General features: G+C 50.3%; 1 protein-coding gene across 5 annotated transcripts in view; it reads right to left on the minus strand.

Moving 5' to 3' along the window:
- The window catches only part of FSIP1 (fibrous sheath interacting protein 1), a 941,373-nt gene that overhangs the window by 359,729 nt on the left and 565,967 nt on the right, over window positions 1-15,677 (minus strand). For all 5 annotated transcript variants that reach the window (XM_085627480.1, XM_085627479.1, XM_085627477.1 and 2 more), the window contains one exon: window positions 6,461-6,634. In XM_085627480.1, the coding sequence (XP_085483606.1) occupies window positions 6,461-6,634 (174 nt within the window). The remainder of the gene's footprint in view (window positions 1-6,460; window positions 6,635-15,677) is intronic.

The following is a 15,677-nucleotide window of genomic DNA, read 5'->3' on the forward strand; positions in this document are numbered from 1 at the left end:
CCCTAGCAGTCCCAGGAAGGGGGGGGGGGTCATGTTGGTTCATATTCAGACCCCTAAAGACTCCCCTGGGTGTCCCGGGGCAGGGGGGTCATGTTGGTTAATAATCAGACCCCTAAAGACTAGGGGAGTCTATAGGGGTCTGAATATGAACCAACATGACCCGCACCCCAAAGAGTTGAGTAGAGCAACTGCAGGTCATGACTTCTGGAAACAACAGATTGAGTCCCAAAGAGCTGAGAGAAGAGCAACTGCAGGTCATGACTTCTGGAAACAACAGATTGATTCCCGAAGAGCTGAGAGTAGAGCAACTGCAGGTCATGACTTCTGGAAACAACAGATTGAGTCCCAAAGAGCTGAGAGTAGAGCAACTGCAGGTCATGACTTCTGGAAACAACAGATTGAGTCCCAAAGAGCTGAGAGTAGAGCAACTGCAGGTCATGACTTCTGGAAACAACAGATTGAGTCCCAAAGAGCTGAGAGTAGAGCAACTGCAGGTCATGACTTCAGGAAACAACGGATTGATTCCCAAAGAGCTGAGAGTAGAGCAACTGCAGGTCATGACTTCTGGAAACAACAGATTGAGTCCCAAAGAGCTGAGAGTAGAGCAACTGCAGGTCATGACTTCTGGAAACAACGGATTGATTCCCAAAGAGCTGAGATAAGAGGAACTGCAGGTCATGACTTCTGGAAACAACAGATTGAGTCCCAAAGAGCTGAGAGTAGAGCAACTGCAGGTCATGACCTCTGGAAACAACAGATTGATTCCCGAAGAGCTGAGAGTAGAGCAACTGCAGGTCATGACTTCTGGAAACAACAGATTGATTCCCGAAGAGCTGAGAGTAGAGCAACTGCAGGTCATGACTTCTGGAAACAACAGATTGAGTCCCAAAGAGCTGAGAGTAGAGCAACTGCAGGTCATGACCTCTGGAAACAACAGATTGATTCCCGAAGAGCTGAGAGTAGAGCAACTGCAGGTCATGACTTCAGGAAACAACGGATTGATTCCCAAAGAGCTGAGAGTAGAGCAACTGCAGGTCATGACCTCTGGAAACAACATATTGATTCCCGAAGAGCTGAGAGTAGAGCAACTGCAGGTCATGACTTCTGGAAACAACAGATTGAGTCCCAAAGAGCTGAGAGTAGAGCAACTGCAGGTCATGACTTCTGGAAACAACAGATTGAGTCCCAAAGAGCTGAGAGTAGAGCAACTGCAGGTCATGACTTCTGGAAACAACAGATTGAGTCCCAAAGAGCTGAGAGTAGAGCAACTGCAGGTCATGACTTCAGGAAACAACGGATTGATTCCCAAAGAGCTGAGAGTAGAGCAACTGCAGGTCATGACTTCTGGAAACAACAGATTGAGTCCCAAAGAGCTGAGAGTAGAGCAACTGCAGGTCATGACTTCTGGAAACAACGGATTGATTCCCAAAGAGCTGAGATAAGAGGAACTGCAGGTCATGACTTCTGGAAACAACAGATTGAGTCCCAAAGAGCTGAGAGTAGAGCAACTGCAGGTCATGACCTCTGGAAACAACAGATTGATTCCCGAAGAGCTGAGAGTAGAGCAACTGCAGGTCATGACTTCTGGAAACAACAGATTGATTCCCGAAGAGCTGAGAGTAGAGCAACTGCAGGTCATGACTTCTGGAAACAACAGATTGAGTCCCAAAGAGCTGAGAGTAGAGCAACTGCAGGTCATGACCTCTGGAAACAACAGATTGATTCCCGAAGAGCTGAGAGTAGAGCAACTGCAGGTCATGACTTCAGGAAACAACGGATTGATTCCCAAAGAGCTGAGAGTAGAGCAACTGCAGGTCATGACCTCTGGAAACAACAGATTGATTCCCGAAGAGCTGAGAGTAGAGCAACTGCAGGTCATGACTTCTGGAAACAACAGATTGAGTCCCAAAGAGCTGAGAGTAGAGCAACTGCAGGTCATGACTTCTGGAAACAACAGATTGAGTCCCAAAGAGCTGAGAGTAGAGCAACTGCAGGTCATGACTTCTGGAAACAACGGATTGATTCCCAAAGAGCTGAGATAAGAGGAACTGCAGGTCATGACTTCTGGAAACAACAGATTGATTCCCGAAGAGCTTGTTTATTTAAACGTAAACTATTCAAGCAGGTTCTATCAAAAATTAGAACAAGCTGAGTATGACTTTAAAACAGGACTTCTAGGATCAACAGACTGATCCCAAAGAACTGCGGAGAGCGTGGATAAAGAGCAGAAATTCAAGAAACAACAGGACGATTGTTAAAGTTTCCCTTTATTTTGGCACTTCAGAGCACATTACGTACTGGTAGTCGGTATTTGTTTTAAATGAAATGTTCAGGATTCCTATTTTACAGTTTGAGGCGTTTTTCTGCTATGTGAAAAGTGGCATTCAACAACTAACTCATCTAACTTTGTTGCCTGGTACATGCAGTTCTTGTACTCACAGTTTATTTGGTGATAGGAGCTCAGTGACTTGAAGTCCCCATTTCCCATCGTGTTAGAATAATATGGTGCATGATCAGAACGGTATGCGTAAATAAAAGTCCCCCTTGCAATGAAGGGCTACTCTTGACGCAGCCTTCCATGGGGGCCCGTCAAGCACTAAACCCCACAATTACATAATTCCCACCCTCACCTGAAGTGAGTTCAACCAGCAACTGAGAGTTTAGTCTCAAAGGTTGACATGGTATGAGGTAATGCAGACCACACACTCGGGGAAATGCTCTCCTCCATCTGGCCCCACAATTAAAGTTCCATGAATCCAGTGCTTAATTTAAGCCGGTGGTTTCCTGGTGCTCAGCTCCAGTGTTAGACCTGGCACCTTGGCGTGAGTCTTCCTCCACTTTTTTGTCGCTGTGCCTCATGTGTTTTGCTGGTGTTGGCTGCTGTACGAGCACTGTGCCACTGCCAATCAGTGCCACAGTACAAGTGCTCCCTATTTAAAATGTATATGGTGGTTGGATTCCATGATTGGCTTATTTGGTTTACTGTCAGACCCCAGTAAAGTGCACCAGGAGTGCCCAGGGCTTGTAAATACGAATGCTGCTGGTGGGCTTGCAGCACTAGTGGTGCCACCCACAGAAGCGGCCTGGTAAAATGTGTCTAAGGTCTGCCATTGCAGAACCTGCGTGCAGTCTGGTACTGTCATGCTGACTGGGCAACTGCACACGCTTGCCAGTCCCTAAACCTTCCCTTAACTTCATATTAGTCACCCCTATGGTAGGCCCAAGGGCAGGGTGCGTTGTAAGCATAAGGTAGGACAAGCCCTGATGTGTGTGGCATGTCCTAGTAGTGAATTACAGCCATTTTCGTTTTTCACTATTGCAAGGCTACCCTGTTCTCATAGGCCAGAATGGGCTGTTAGAATTGTTACATCCTATGATCCTAACAGACCCAGGGAACATGGTAGAAAATCGAGTTTAGTATGCCTGAACTCAGAATAATAAAGTACATCTGTTAGTAGGGTTTATTTTAATGTTCTGTGTTTGCAAACGCCACTTTTAGAAAGTTGGCATTTGCTTGCCTAACCATTTCATCCCGCCTCTGTGTGATGTGTATCTGCTGTCTGGTTTGTGTGAGTGGCAGGGCTGGGGAATTCCAAGAGACAGTCTGGGCAGATAGGTGGTGAATAGGAAGATTACACCAGGATGGGTGGGAGGAGTACACCTGGACTCTGAATAGGGCTGTGCTCTGCCACCACAATGCTGGCTCCACCTCCTGTGGAGCGTCTGATGTCTCTGCCCTGCACACTGAAAGCAGAAGCCTGCATCATGTCAACAAAGTGCTCAGAAACCGGACCGAACTAGTCAAGGGCCCCCCTGGCCTGTAAGAACAAAAGAATTGCACTAAAAGTATTGGGACCCTGCTCCCAAGAAACTAGATCCTGCTAACAAGACGAACCTCTGCCTGAGGAGAAGGAACCGGGAAAGCTGTAGGTCCCTGTAAGGAGGAGGACGGAGCAGACCGGAAGCGGATCGTGACTGTGCCGCTGAACGCCATTCCGGAAGTAGGAAGGGGTCTAGCCTTGGACTCGGCCGAAGGGGAGGAGCCACGCACGGGAGGTGACGCAGAACGCCTAAAACGAGCTGAAACGTAGCTGGAGGCGCGCGAGGCCGGAGAAAGGAGAGCGAGAAATCCAGAGTACGGCAGAAAAGGAGAAACCAAGGACGGAGGAGAGCGGCGAACGGGAGGGGTGCAGGAGGAAAAAGGAGAGACGGAAGATGGCGAAACAAGGAAAGAGAACGAGATATTTACGGCGACCAAACCCGGTGGGCTAAAGGGAGGAGGAGACGCCCCGGGTCCCAGCGCCATGGTCCGGGGAACGGGCAGTGGCTCAAGGCAAGTGTCTCTTCGGGGACCTTTTGGGTGGGGTTGGTGGGGAGGTTGCGAAGGGGCACAAGAGCAAAGGTGAGACCCTAACGGACTCCCACACTTCCCTCCCCACACCTGACTTCGGTGATGGTAGCATGGATGTAAACATACAAGTAGCGGCACTGACTCAGACCTGTTTTTGTTTTCTTTTTCCTCCCTTCCCTCACCTACCGAGCACCTCCATGTGCGGACTCCGAACACAGAAGGCCAAGATCCCTCCAAGTTTCGAATGGCCCGCGCAAGGAAGATCCCACGGACAGTGACTGTCTCTTATGTTTGTTAACTCTGATTATTCGCCCAAATCACACCCTGAACATACCGCAATATAATCCCCATCTTACCTGCCAGACTTGCTAAAATAAAGAGTCAGAACCATTGCATTTTTTGGGACTTCGGCGTTTTTTTTTGGCTCAACCTTCCCGTTAGGGACTCCCGAACACCACAGTCCCTGACCTGGGGGATTGGCCTGCAGTGGTTGCCTTGCTGCTGAAGGAGAGGAGAAAGATTGCTGAAGAACTTTATTTCAACTTGTGCTGTTTAAGATCTCCAAGGGCTTGTGCTTGAGCTTGCCCCCTGAACGAAGTCCCAGGACCAGTGGACTTCAACCCCTTGAGAACCGCTGCCGAGAACCGCCGTTCTCACCGTGAAGCTAAGGCCGAGAGAAGTGTGCGCCGCCTAGATCGGCGCATACGCTGGAAAGCCTGTGCCCAGCTGTCCGGCCCAAACAACGCGACTAAGGCCCCCTTACGAGCCATAGCTCGCACCGTGAAGGAAGGACTGCGTGCCGCACTTTGATTTCTCCCCTTCGCATTGTGCTGCTCAATCGTGCCCCCCTACCCCTGTTGTGGGCAGGCTGCGGCGCGTAGAGTGGCTGGGAACGTCACTCACAATCGGAGCGTACTGCCTGCTTCAAACCGCGCTTAAAGAAAAGGCGCCGCTCTCAAGGTACGGCTCGTACGCCGCAACGAACCTCAAGCGCACCGTAACTATGCAACGTCCCCTCGAACAACGTGACTAAGGCCCCCAACGAGCCGTAGCTCACACCGTAACAGGAGGACATCGCAACGTACATCGCGCTTGTGTTCACCGCATCGTCCGTGACGAACTCTCCAAGACAAAGGTACTGTGTACGCTTCGCACCGGAGCAGCTGCTGCGTGTGTGATGCCCGTTCTTAAGCGCCGCAGGGCGTATGCTTCGCACTGGGGCGCCTGCAGCGTTGTGAGACCCGTTCTTTAAGACTCTCATCTCTGTAAGTACCGTACGAAGACAAACAAAGCGCACAGAACTGTTAGATACGCTTGAATCAAAGAACTGCTTATTACCAATAGTATTGTGGGCCTGTTTATCGTTATTGGGTCTTGTGCTAAGTCTTATTATATAAAAACAATTATTTTTGATAAACCCAGTGTGGAGTCCATTTGTGGGGGTATCATTGAATTACTGTATGAGTTCACAAATGCTTAACCATTGCGCCCTGAGATAAGCCTTGTCTGTTCGCGCCAAGCTACCTAGAGGGTGAGCAGGGGTTGTGTTGGGAGTGTAACCCCTTACCCTGACTAAAGGAGAGGATCCCTGCTTGACACAAGTACCTACCTATGCCAACCAGAGATCCCCAATTCTAACATCCAGCACGTTATTGTCAACACCGACTCTTATAACTGCTATCACTTGGTGGAGCTGTTTATCTAATTTTCTGAGAAGCACAGCTACAGTTGTTAATAATTACATTCCATTAAAATCAGTAATCCCTGCCACCCAAAGCTTAAAGAATAGCTTGGACAGGATGTATTGGTCATTTTCATTGTATATTTAAAGTCTGTATTGTCACACTTGTATGAGTGCAATGGCTAGTTGTGATGGTGCTGTAATCGGCAGCGCTAGTGGGGCAATGGCCTCCTGACAGGGGCCCTGGCACTTATGTCTTTCCAAATTAAGTACAGCATAGATCTTAATGTTAAAAACACAAACCATACACATTGTAAGTTAACTGAAAGCAGACACGTGGTTAGTTAGAAGACAAAAGAAGCAGCTACACAGTTAAAAGAGCATCAGAAGGGAGCCCTGAGGAGCATAGTAAGAGGTTTGGCACTTACAGGACTGTTCAGGCTTCGCCCCAGGGTTTCCAGCTCATGGTCGATGTCTCTTAATCGGGCCTGCTGAAGGCGCTCTTCTTTCGTGAGCCGCAGAACCAGCTCTCCTGGCAGAACGCCCTCCGCACTCTCAAAGAGTTCCGCTTCCTCATCTCTGTTCATTACTGAGAGAGACTCCTGAAAGAGATCGAAGTCCATGTGACAGGTTTTGTGTCAGAACGGACAGAAACAATCAGAATAAGTTTTCCATTAGGGCAAGGAAGCCAAACAACTGACAGCAGCTCTCAGAAGAAACCTGAGAGAGACTGTTTCCGGGTCCAGTAGCATGTCTCATTAAAGCCCAGCTCTGCAGTCTCCCAGACACCCCGTGGCCCAGTGAAAGGCATCGCGTCCAAGTCCTCAATAGGTCTGATTATATCACTCTTGAAGGAACCACACCGGCTGACCCTCCGAGGCCAGCTGTATCACATTTAAGGCCACCAGAATTCAGTGGTGGGGGAGCTAAAAGCATTGAAAATGTTTTCATGCCAACCCCATCTTGGACTGAGTGAGTGTAGCAAGTGAGTCTGAGGCAGCAAATAATACGCATGTATATAAGAGAACTGTGTTGTTCCCGCACAACTGATTTCTAGGCTGTAGAGCTGATGATCTCTCTGTCCATCCACCACTAAAAGCAGCCCATTGGCTTTCAGCCTAACAGGGATATCCCCTGTGCCCCATAAGAGCAGTCCAGCCATGTTATAATGGTACTCCAGCTTACCTGAGCTTCCCTAAAGGAAGAATCCCTTCTTGTGGACTGTATCACACTAGACGCCCAAACATCTACAGACATGAAAATAACATCCGTGAAAAGGAGAAGGGCTTCACCATCTAGGCCCCCAAGATCTGGAAAAGCATACCCATCAACCTCAGAGCTGTCCCAACCCTACTGCAGTTTAGAAAGTAGCTGATGACAACTCTGCATAGAACACTTGTCAGAACCCCGTTCAGAGGGCCATGGGCAAAGCAGGGGTCACAAGGCCAAACCAAGGTGGATGTGGGCTTTTATTCCTAATGTCCTGGGGCCCACCCTACTATGGATCTCACGCAACTGGGTCAAGCACATCCTTCTACACCTGACTCTCCGTTAGTAGCGTAGCACGAGCAGTCAAGCCTCCCTCAGAGAGAAGTGTACATACAGATCAATGAATGAGACTCATAACTCAACGTGTGTGCGGCACACATAATAAATCAATGTCCAGTCAGATATCTGTTTTGTATAAAAGATGTATTTTAATTCCAATTCTACAAATGCAAAGGTAAACGACATGCAATAAGCAATAACAGTCCCTTTGACATAGGCACCCTAGCAGTTTTTAGACCACCTGCTGGGATACTAAGTCCCCATGTAAAAGGTTCTTTTATTCCTCTCTTACATGCGGCAACATCCAGGGCATGTAAACTACTAGGCCCTGTTCATGGGTTTGCCCCTTGGACTCATTCAATAAGGTGTAGTCACTTTAGAATCAAATAGGGTTGCAAAAACCAAAGGTGGTATATCCCTAGGGCTGGTAGGCCAGTTCTCAGCTTACCCACTCCTGTGGTTTGAACTCTGGCAGTGGTGCAGTACGACTCTGGCCCGCATCAGCAAAGTTGGGCTACACGCGGACATATGCGCAGCTCCTGGCAGGTGCCGGCTCGCTCTCCTGAGCCGCGCTTACCAGGCTCCTGGCGCCTGGAGTCGCTCCAGCTCCAGACATCACTCAGTAAGTCTTTTTCATTCTTGCTTAGAGATGGGGGCAGTATCCTTGCTCGGGCGGAGCTTCGACGACGTCTCTTTTGTTACAAAGCCTTCCTCGTCTTGGTTGTAGCAGTAGTCTCAGGTCACATGCCACAAGCTGGACCTCTGGTCTCAGTGGTTTGAGCAACCCATCCTGGCATACGGAGTCGCTCCAACAAACCTCACTGTCCGGTCACACTGGCCTCAGATTGCACAGGGGCCCCTCCTGGCATACGGGGTCAGTGAACTGCACGATGTGGCACAAAGCCAATGGCCCGATCGGTGTGGCACCGCTCCTCACACCTCGCTTAGGAACCCACATGTCTGGGCTTCTCTTTGGGTCTTGCTTCCTCCAACATGCTCCACTCCCTCTTGGGCACACCGGTCTTGGTGAGCAGGCAGGTACTTTTGCTTAAGACTCCAGGGCAGATGATCTTGGTTTCCCTAGGTTTCCCTAGGTGATGCCCCCTCACCCAGCAGGTAGATTAGCCCTATGGCAGTTTCCGACATCACTTCGCACCTATGCACAAGCCTTCCCTGATGTATGTATCATGGTACCTAGGGAATCCACGGGTGGGTTGACTCTCCAACCTTATGTATTCCACTGGGTTTCTTCAGGGACCACTGGAAAGGGTCCTTCTCCTCCAAAACTGAGACTGCGACTTTCCCGTTCACTTCTATTGGACAAAAGGCTGTGTTTCCACTCTGCTGACAGCCTTTGTGGGGTTCCTGGGTATTTACCCTGGGTGGTTCCTTGTGCCCCCAGCTCCTCTGAGTCTCCTGGTCCAAGTCCCAACTTCCGTCGCTGTTTGCATTCCACTTTTTTAGTATATGGTTTTGTCTGCCTCTGGGGTCCATTGTATTTTGTGCTACTTGCCTGTTTACAATTGAAGTATAATTATGTATTTGTGTGTATATCTCTGGGTAGGAGATATACCAATGTGTTAGTGAGTATTGTAAAAACCAAAGGAAGTGATGGACGGAGTGTTGAACATTGCAAGCACTCACCCCCAGTCATCTGATCTGGGTTTAATCCATCACCGTTCTTTAGCCCACTCTGCCACCCCAGTTCAGACATGGCCATATGCAAATCAATCTGACCCTGTGCCTCATGGGAACAGTCCAGCCCGAACTGCCAAGCCATGTCTTCCCTGGACCGGAAACAAGCTTCCTAGGACCGGTTTCTGGCATTTCAGCCGTCTTCAGCCAGGCTTGCTTGAATCCAGTGGCAAAGTGAGCAAGGGACTCACGTCTGAGCATACCCTGCCAACTTATGGCGAACAAAGCAGAAACCAAAGGAAGTGATGGACGGAGTGTTGAACATTGCAAGCACTCACCCCCAGTCATCTGATCTGGGTTTAATCCATCACCGTTCTTTAGCCCACTCTGCCACCCCAGTTCAGACATGGCCATATGCAAATCAGTCTGACCCTGTGCCTCATGGGAACAGTCCAGCCCGAACTGCCAAGCCATGTCTTCCCTGGACCGGAAACAAGCTTCCTAGGACCGGTTTCTGCTTTGTTCGCCATAAGTTGGCAGGGTATGCTCAGACGTGAGTCCCTTGCTCACTTTGCCACTGGATTCAAGCAAGCCTGGCTGAAGACGGCTGAAATGCCAGAAACCGGTCCTAGGAAGCTTGTTTCCGGTCCAGGGAAGACATGGCTTGTCAGTTCGGGCTGGACTGTTCCCATGAGGCACAGGGTCAGACTGATTTGCATATGGCCATGTCTGAACTGGGGTGGCAGAGTGGGCTAAAGAATGGTGATGGATTAAACCCAGATCAGTTGACTGGGGGTGAGTGCTTGCAATGTTCAACACTCCGTCCATCATTTCCTTTGGTTTCTGCTTAGTGAGTATTGTGCCATAAATAGACATATTTGTTATATATAAGCTGTGTGGTTCTATTTGGTTTAACCTACACTACATGATTAGGGGCCTCATGTAGGTAGCCAAATACCGGTCGGTAACGGCCGATTTTCGGTAAATATGCCGTTACCGACCGGTATTCAGACAAGTGAGATGTAGGGGTCCAAAAACCACTTTTCGGTAAATATGAGGCGGTAAATACCGATTCATATTTACCGAATTCTAAAATACCGAATCAGATTTACCGAATACATACTTAACGAATCGGTAAATATGAAGTGGTAAATATGAAGTGGTAAAAATTAAAATGACATGTAGGAGCACTCGGTAATTAAGAAATCCAGGAAAATCGGTAAATAAGAGTCGGTAATTAACACGGATTGAAAGCAGGTGGTAACCATCAACAGTGCACATAAGCAATCCCACAATGCAACAGCGTGGACAACATGGCCGCTATGTACGTCATTGCAAGGCGCCTACGTCTACAGGCAGCAGGACTGAGGGTGTGGCGACGGGAGGAACAAATCCACAGACAGCGCATCACACTATTCCAGCTGACTGATGCAGAGATACATGAGAGGTACAGGCTACACCCCGAAACCATCATGGACTTAATCAGGGACCTACACCCACTCCTGGACCATCCAATAAGAAGGGCGCACGCCATACCCCCACATGTGCAGGTGCTCTGCAGCCTACATCTGTTGGCATCCGGCAGTTATCAGGTGGTGATAGCTGCGGTGGGTGGGGTATCCCAGAGTTGCCTGTCACGTTTCTTCAGGAAGTTCCTGGATGCCATGATGCAGAGAATGCACCACTACATAAGCTTCCCAAACACACAGGCTGCACTGCAGAAAACAAAAACAGACTTTTATCACATGGCACAGTTCCCCCATGTCATCGGCTGTATTGATGGTACACACATCCCAATCTGTCCACCAGCTGACACAGAGCACATCTACAGGAACAGGAAGTCCACCCACTCCATCAATGTGCAGGTGATCTGTGATGCAGGGAACATCATCACAGATATTGTTGCAAAGTTTCCTGGGAGCACCCACGACTCTTACATCTTCCAGAATAGTGGGATCTACACACGACTGAGTGCCGGAGAATTCGGAGAGGGATACCTGCTAGGTAAGTAACAGTGACGCCCCTTGAAACCTGCAAATCATAGTGTGTAGAGGCATGTTACTGATGGTTCCCTTTTACTCATCCAGGCGACAGTGCATATGCATGCCGTTCATTCATCCTCACTCCCTACCTACACCCAGCAACCCAGAGTGAGAGACGATACAACGTGGCACACAAAACAACACGCAATGTGGTGGAGCGCACGTTTGGACTACTGAAGAGCAGGTTCCGCTGCCTGCACAAGAGCGGAGGCGCACGCCAGTACAAACCCATCACCTGCTGCAAGATTATTGCCACTTGTGCAATGCTGCACAACCTTGCCACGAAAAAAGGGACAGATGTGGAACTGACATATTTTGAGGACAACGAGGATGAGTCAGGCCAGCCAGAGGGCAACGCAGCTAGAGTGCCAACTGCAATCGATGGGAGAGAGAGACGGGCAGAGATCACATGCAACTATTTCTGAGTAAGTGAGGGGACACAGCGAGTTGTGAGAAGTCATGACGTAGTTTTAATGTGGCACCACGCCATGAACACATGAACAGGCCAATCTGGCAATATACCATCTATACAAGGAGTATGTCCAGGGTTACGTCACCCAATGGGAAGTGGCTAAGCAGGGCTACATCAATGTTTGCGCATACGCGCTGCAGTGGTGGATTGCACGGCCTGTGCATCCTCACTAGAGCCAACCCCAAGCCGCCTGCTGCTCCTGCGTGCTTCTGGGACGGGGGGTGTGATGCTGCTGCTGGTGTCGATGCTCTCCGCAGCATCCCCTGCAGCAGTTGTCGACGCCTGACTAGTCAATAGCACCCCTAGTGCACTTGTCACCTGCACCATCCCCCGAGACAGGTCGCTGCAGCACTGTGTTAGGCCCTCCTGCATCGTCACAGAGCGCCGGCACAGTAGAGAAGTCGCAGTTGCCAGACGGTTGAGTGCCCTGCTGGTAGTGTCCCTTCTCTGGCGTTCCCGGCGCCGTGCTTCGATGTCAGCATCTAATTTGCTGCACAACTGCTGGATTGACTGGGACATGTCCCGAATGCCCGCAGCCATGCCGCTAATGTTATTGTCCATGTTGACTAATGTTGTCTTCATCACCCGCATGTGCCTCTGGACAGACATAACTGCCTTTGATTGCAGGCGCTGTTGCTTCAACATTTGGCCCTCGAGCCCCAAGAAGACACCATGGCCGTCAGTGGGTGCTGGTGGACTCTGGACACGCGACCTGCGGCGCCCTCTTGCTCCCGTCTGTGCTGCCTGTGAGGTGTGGGGCACAGTGGCATGGCTCCCTTCCTGGGGCCCGGTGCGGTCTTCTGGGCCCATGCTGTCGTCTGACGAGGTGTCTAAGGCTCGTAGCCTGGCTGCTGGACGCCTCCTCATTCTCACACCTGCAAGCGGAGATGTGGCCGGTGAATCGAACATGAGTGGCGATGCTGGCTCTGGTTGTGGTGCAGCTGGCTCTCGGTGAGGTGATGCTGGCTCTGGGTGCGGCGAGGCTGGCTGTGTTGGTGGTGCGGCTGCCAGTGGGCCTGCTCCCTGGTCTGAACTTGTGCTGGCTAGAGGTGATACTTGTGGCCGGTGTGCCGTCTCTCCTGCAGCATGCCCTGTCCTGCATGATGTCACATCTGTGGACAGAAATACAACATTGGCTCAGTGTCCCCGAAGGGCTGCATTGCAAGCGTCACAATCAATCATTTCACATTCCAATATGTCCTCTGTCTCCTTGTGCCTCGAGTGCGTGACATGCCTTGTTGCCCTGTAACATTTACGTCATGGTTAGTGTTGCCCTGACTACATCTCCCGGAATGCATTGCCTGTCTGCACTGACACGTGTGGACTGCAGTGTGATTCTCGTTTCACAATGGGGGATGTGGGATAGGGGTAGGGGGGGCTACATTGCTGTGCTTTCGTCTTACCTTGGTGTGTTGCGGCTCTGGCAGAGCTGTCGGCGTCCCCAAGACCCACGACGCTCTCTTGCTCGATTGTGGCCGCCACCAGCTCCTCCAGTTCGGTGAGGGCAGGTGCCCTGTTGGTTCCACCTCCGGTCTGGCTGGCCTCCTTCTGGATGTCGCCCATCTTCCTCTTGGTTACAATCCTCAGGTCATACCAGCGCTTTTTGAGGACCTCAATGTCCCTGTGGGTCACTCCCACAGCATTGACCTGCGCCTGGATGGCCAGCCATATGTTGCGCTTTTCCGCCTCAGGCACTTGCAGGGATTGCCTTCCAAACAGCTTCTGGTGCTGCTTCACCACCTCCTCCACCAGCACCTGGAGTTCCTTGGGGCTAAATTTCAGCTTCCTCCTCCTTTCCCCTCCGTCTTTCTGTGTTCTCTGGCTGGACATGCTGTTCGTTTACCCGCTCGCACATGCAACGGCTCCCTGCCTCTCCTCTGCACTCCAAGCCTCTCAAGGGTCGGCTAATTATGTACACCTGCCTGGGTGTGGCCACTTCGGCTAATTATGTACACCTGCCTGGGTGTGGGCACTTCCCGGTTGGGTGGGCTGTCGTTGCACAGGATTAGCTGTTTCGTCAAGTCATGTGATTTTATTTACCGAATCCGTACATACCGATTCGGTATTTTCCGAATCGGTAAATACCACCTCGGTAATTACCGATTCGGTAAATACCACCTCGGTATTTTCCGATTCGGTAAATACCACCTCGGTATTTACCGATTCGGTGAATTCCGATTCGTGATTACCGAATGTTACCGAATCGGTAACTGTTACCGAATTTTTACCTACATATAACTTACCGATTCTAATTTACCGATTCGGTACGGCTCGGTATTTAAGAACCGGTAAAATTTATTTACCTACATGAGGCCCTTGATCTTGTAAAACAAGCTGCTTAACACTCCTTCTGGACTACGCCTGAAGGCTGCTCTCCACAGCTTCCACTTAGAATTTCTGTGGTTGTCTAAGACCAATAAAATTCACATAAGGGTTGCCTGGATGAGTGCAAGGTGCTGCACTTAAATACATGTGCACCATATCCTAAGCCAGCCTCCTACATTTAACCTCCCCAAACGAAAGGAGATACGGCTAACCTGGCCCAGATGAGTCTTTATTTCCTAAGTGACCCTACAAAGACGGTCCAAGTGCACTCCGCTGGTACGGATACTCCCTGTTTTATGTCGACTGAGAAGCTCCTCACCTGTAGGTGCTCGGATCCTCACAAATGTTTGGGGTCTCTACCTGTCAACTGTTTAAGCCAAGAGAGAGGCTTGTGGGGTGTCTGACTAGCGAGGTGAGGCCCTAAAAGGGTTGGTCCCAACTTCCTCAGAGCACTGGCCACAACAGAGGCCCTTTTATCCATGGCTGACTAGTACTTGTCCCTAGGATCAACCTTTTGCTGGTTGTAGCTTTTGGTTGAGCTTATTTGTCTGGAATTATGTGGGGTCAGCGACGGTTTGAACAGTCTTGTCCCAGGTCTTGCTTTGCCCAACAGAGTCCATCTGGAGGGTGTCACTTGCTGAGGGTAGGAGGGATCCCTCAGATTGTTGAGGGCAATCCACCTGCCCAGTACAACCAGGCTGGGGGTCCCTAATCTGTGGATGAGAGGATTCCTCTTGGCAGGGGCCCTGTGGGGTCCACTGACATCCCTGGCCTCTGCAGCACCTGATTGGCTGAGGCCTGGCAGAGAGGGGCAGGATACCTGCTCCACACTTGGTACCTCCTTGGAAGACTCCCCTGCCCTCAATGGCTCTGCCAGGATGGGCTTGACCTCCTCTGGGACTATTTCTACACAAGTGGTAGGATCTGTTCGCTGAGAAAGCTGACCCTCACCTTCGGTATGGGGGAGGAGGACTTGTTGGAGCTGGGTGGGTCATTCTTTCAGGCTCCACTGCTCCAAGGCTTCCCTGTGGGTGGACTTGGGCCCCAGGGGTCATACCAACCTGCTCAGGGAGGCCTATAATCTCTAGCTGGGTCTTGAGTTCTACTTCAGCCCAGGCTGAAATCTCTAGATCATTAGCCAGCAGTCAATCTACAGGCAGGGTGGGGGATACTGCAACCCTTTTAGAGCCAGTTACCCCTACCCACTAAGTTTGACTATGGCCATGGACTGTTCTGTTCCGACATCATCAGTGTTGGTCACCCAGTACATGTACCCTGGTAGAAGCTGAAGGGGGAATACAAGTTTTCCTGTCACCATGGTGACACTGGCCCCTGTGTCCCAACCGGCTACAACTTTCTGACCATTAATCAGAGGCTCCTGTCTGTACTTTCCCAAGGTATTGGGACTTATAGTGAAAATCTCAATACCCATGCCACCATCACAGAATAAGGTGGCCTGTGTGGGGGATCTGGCTAGGCCAGTAACCACGTCCGCATCCAACTAAATGTTTTGGTGCGCTACTACCACTTGGGGTTCTACTACTTGGGGCACTAGATGGTGTAGTAGTAGTAGTGGGGGTAGTAGTGGTGTCTTTATTGCTGTACTTGGGGCAATAGGAATCA

This window comes from Triturus cristatus, chromosome 9 (genome assembly GCF_964204655.1).
Source record: "Triturus cristatus chromosome 9, aTriCri1.1, whole genome shotgun sequence".
In the NCBI taxonomy this organism is placed as follows: Eukaryota; Metazoa; Chordata; class Amphibia; order Caudata; family Salamandridae; genus Triturus; species Triturus cristatus.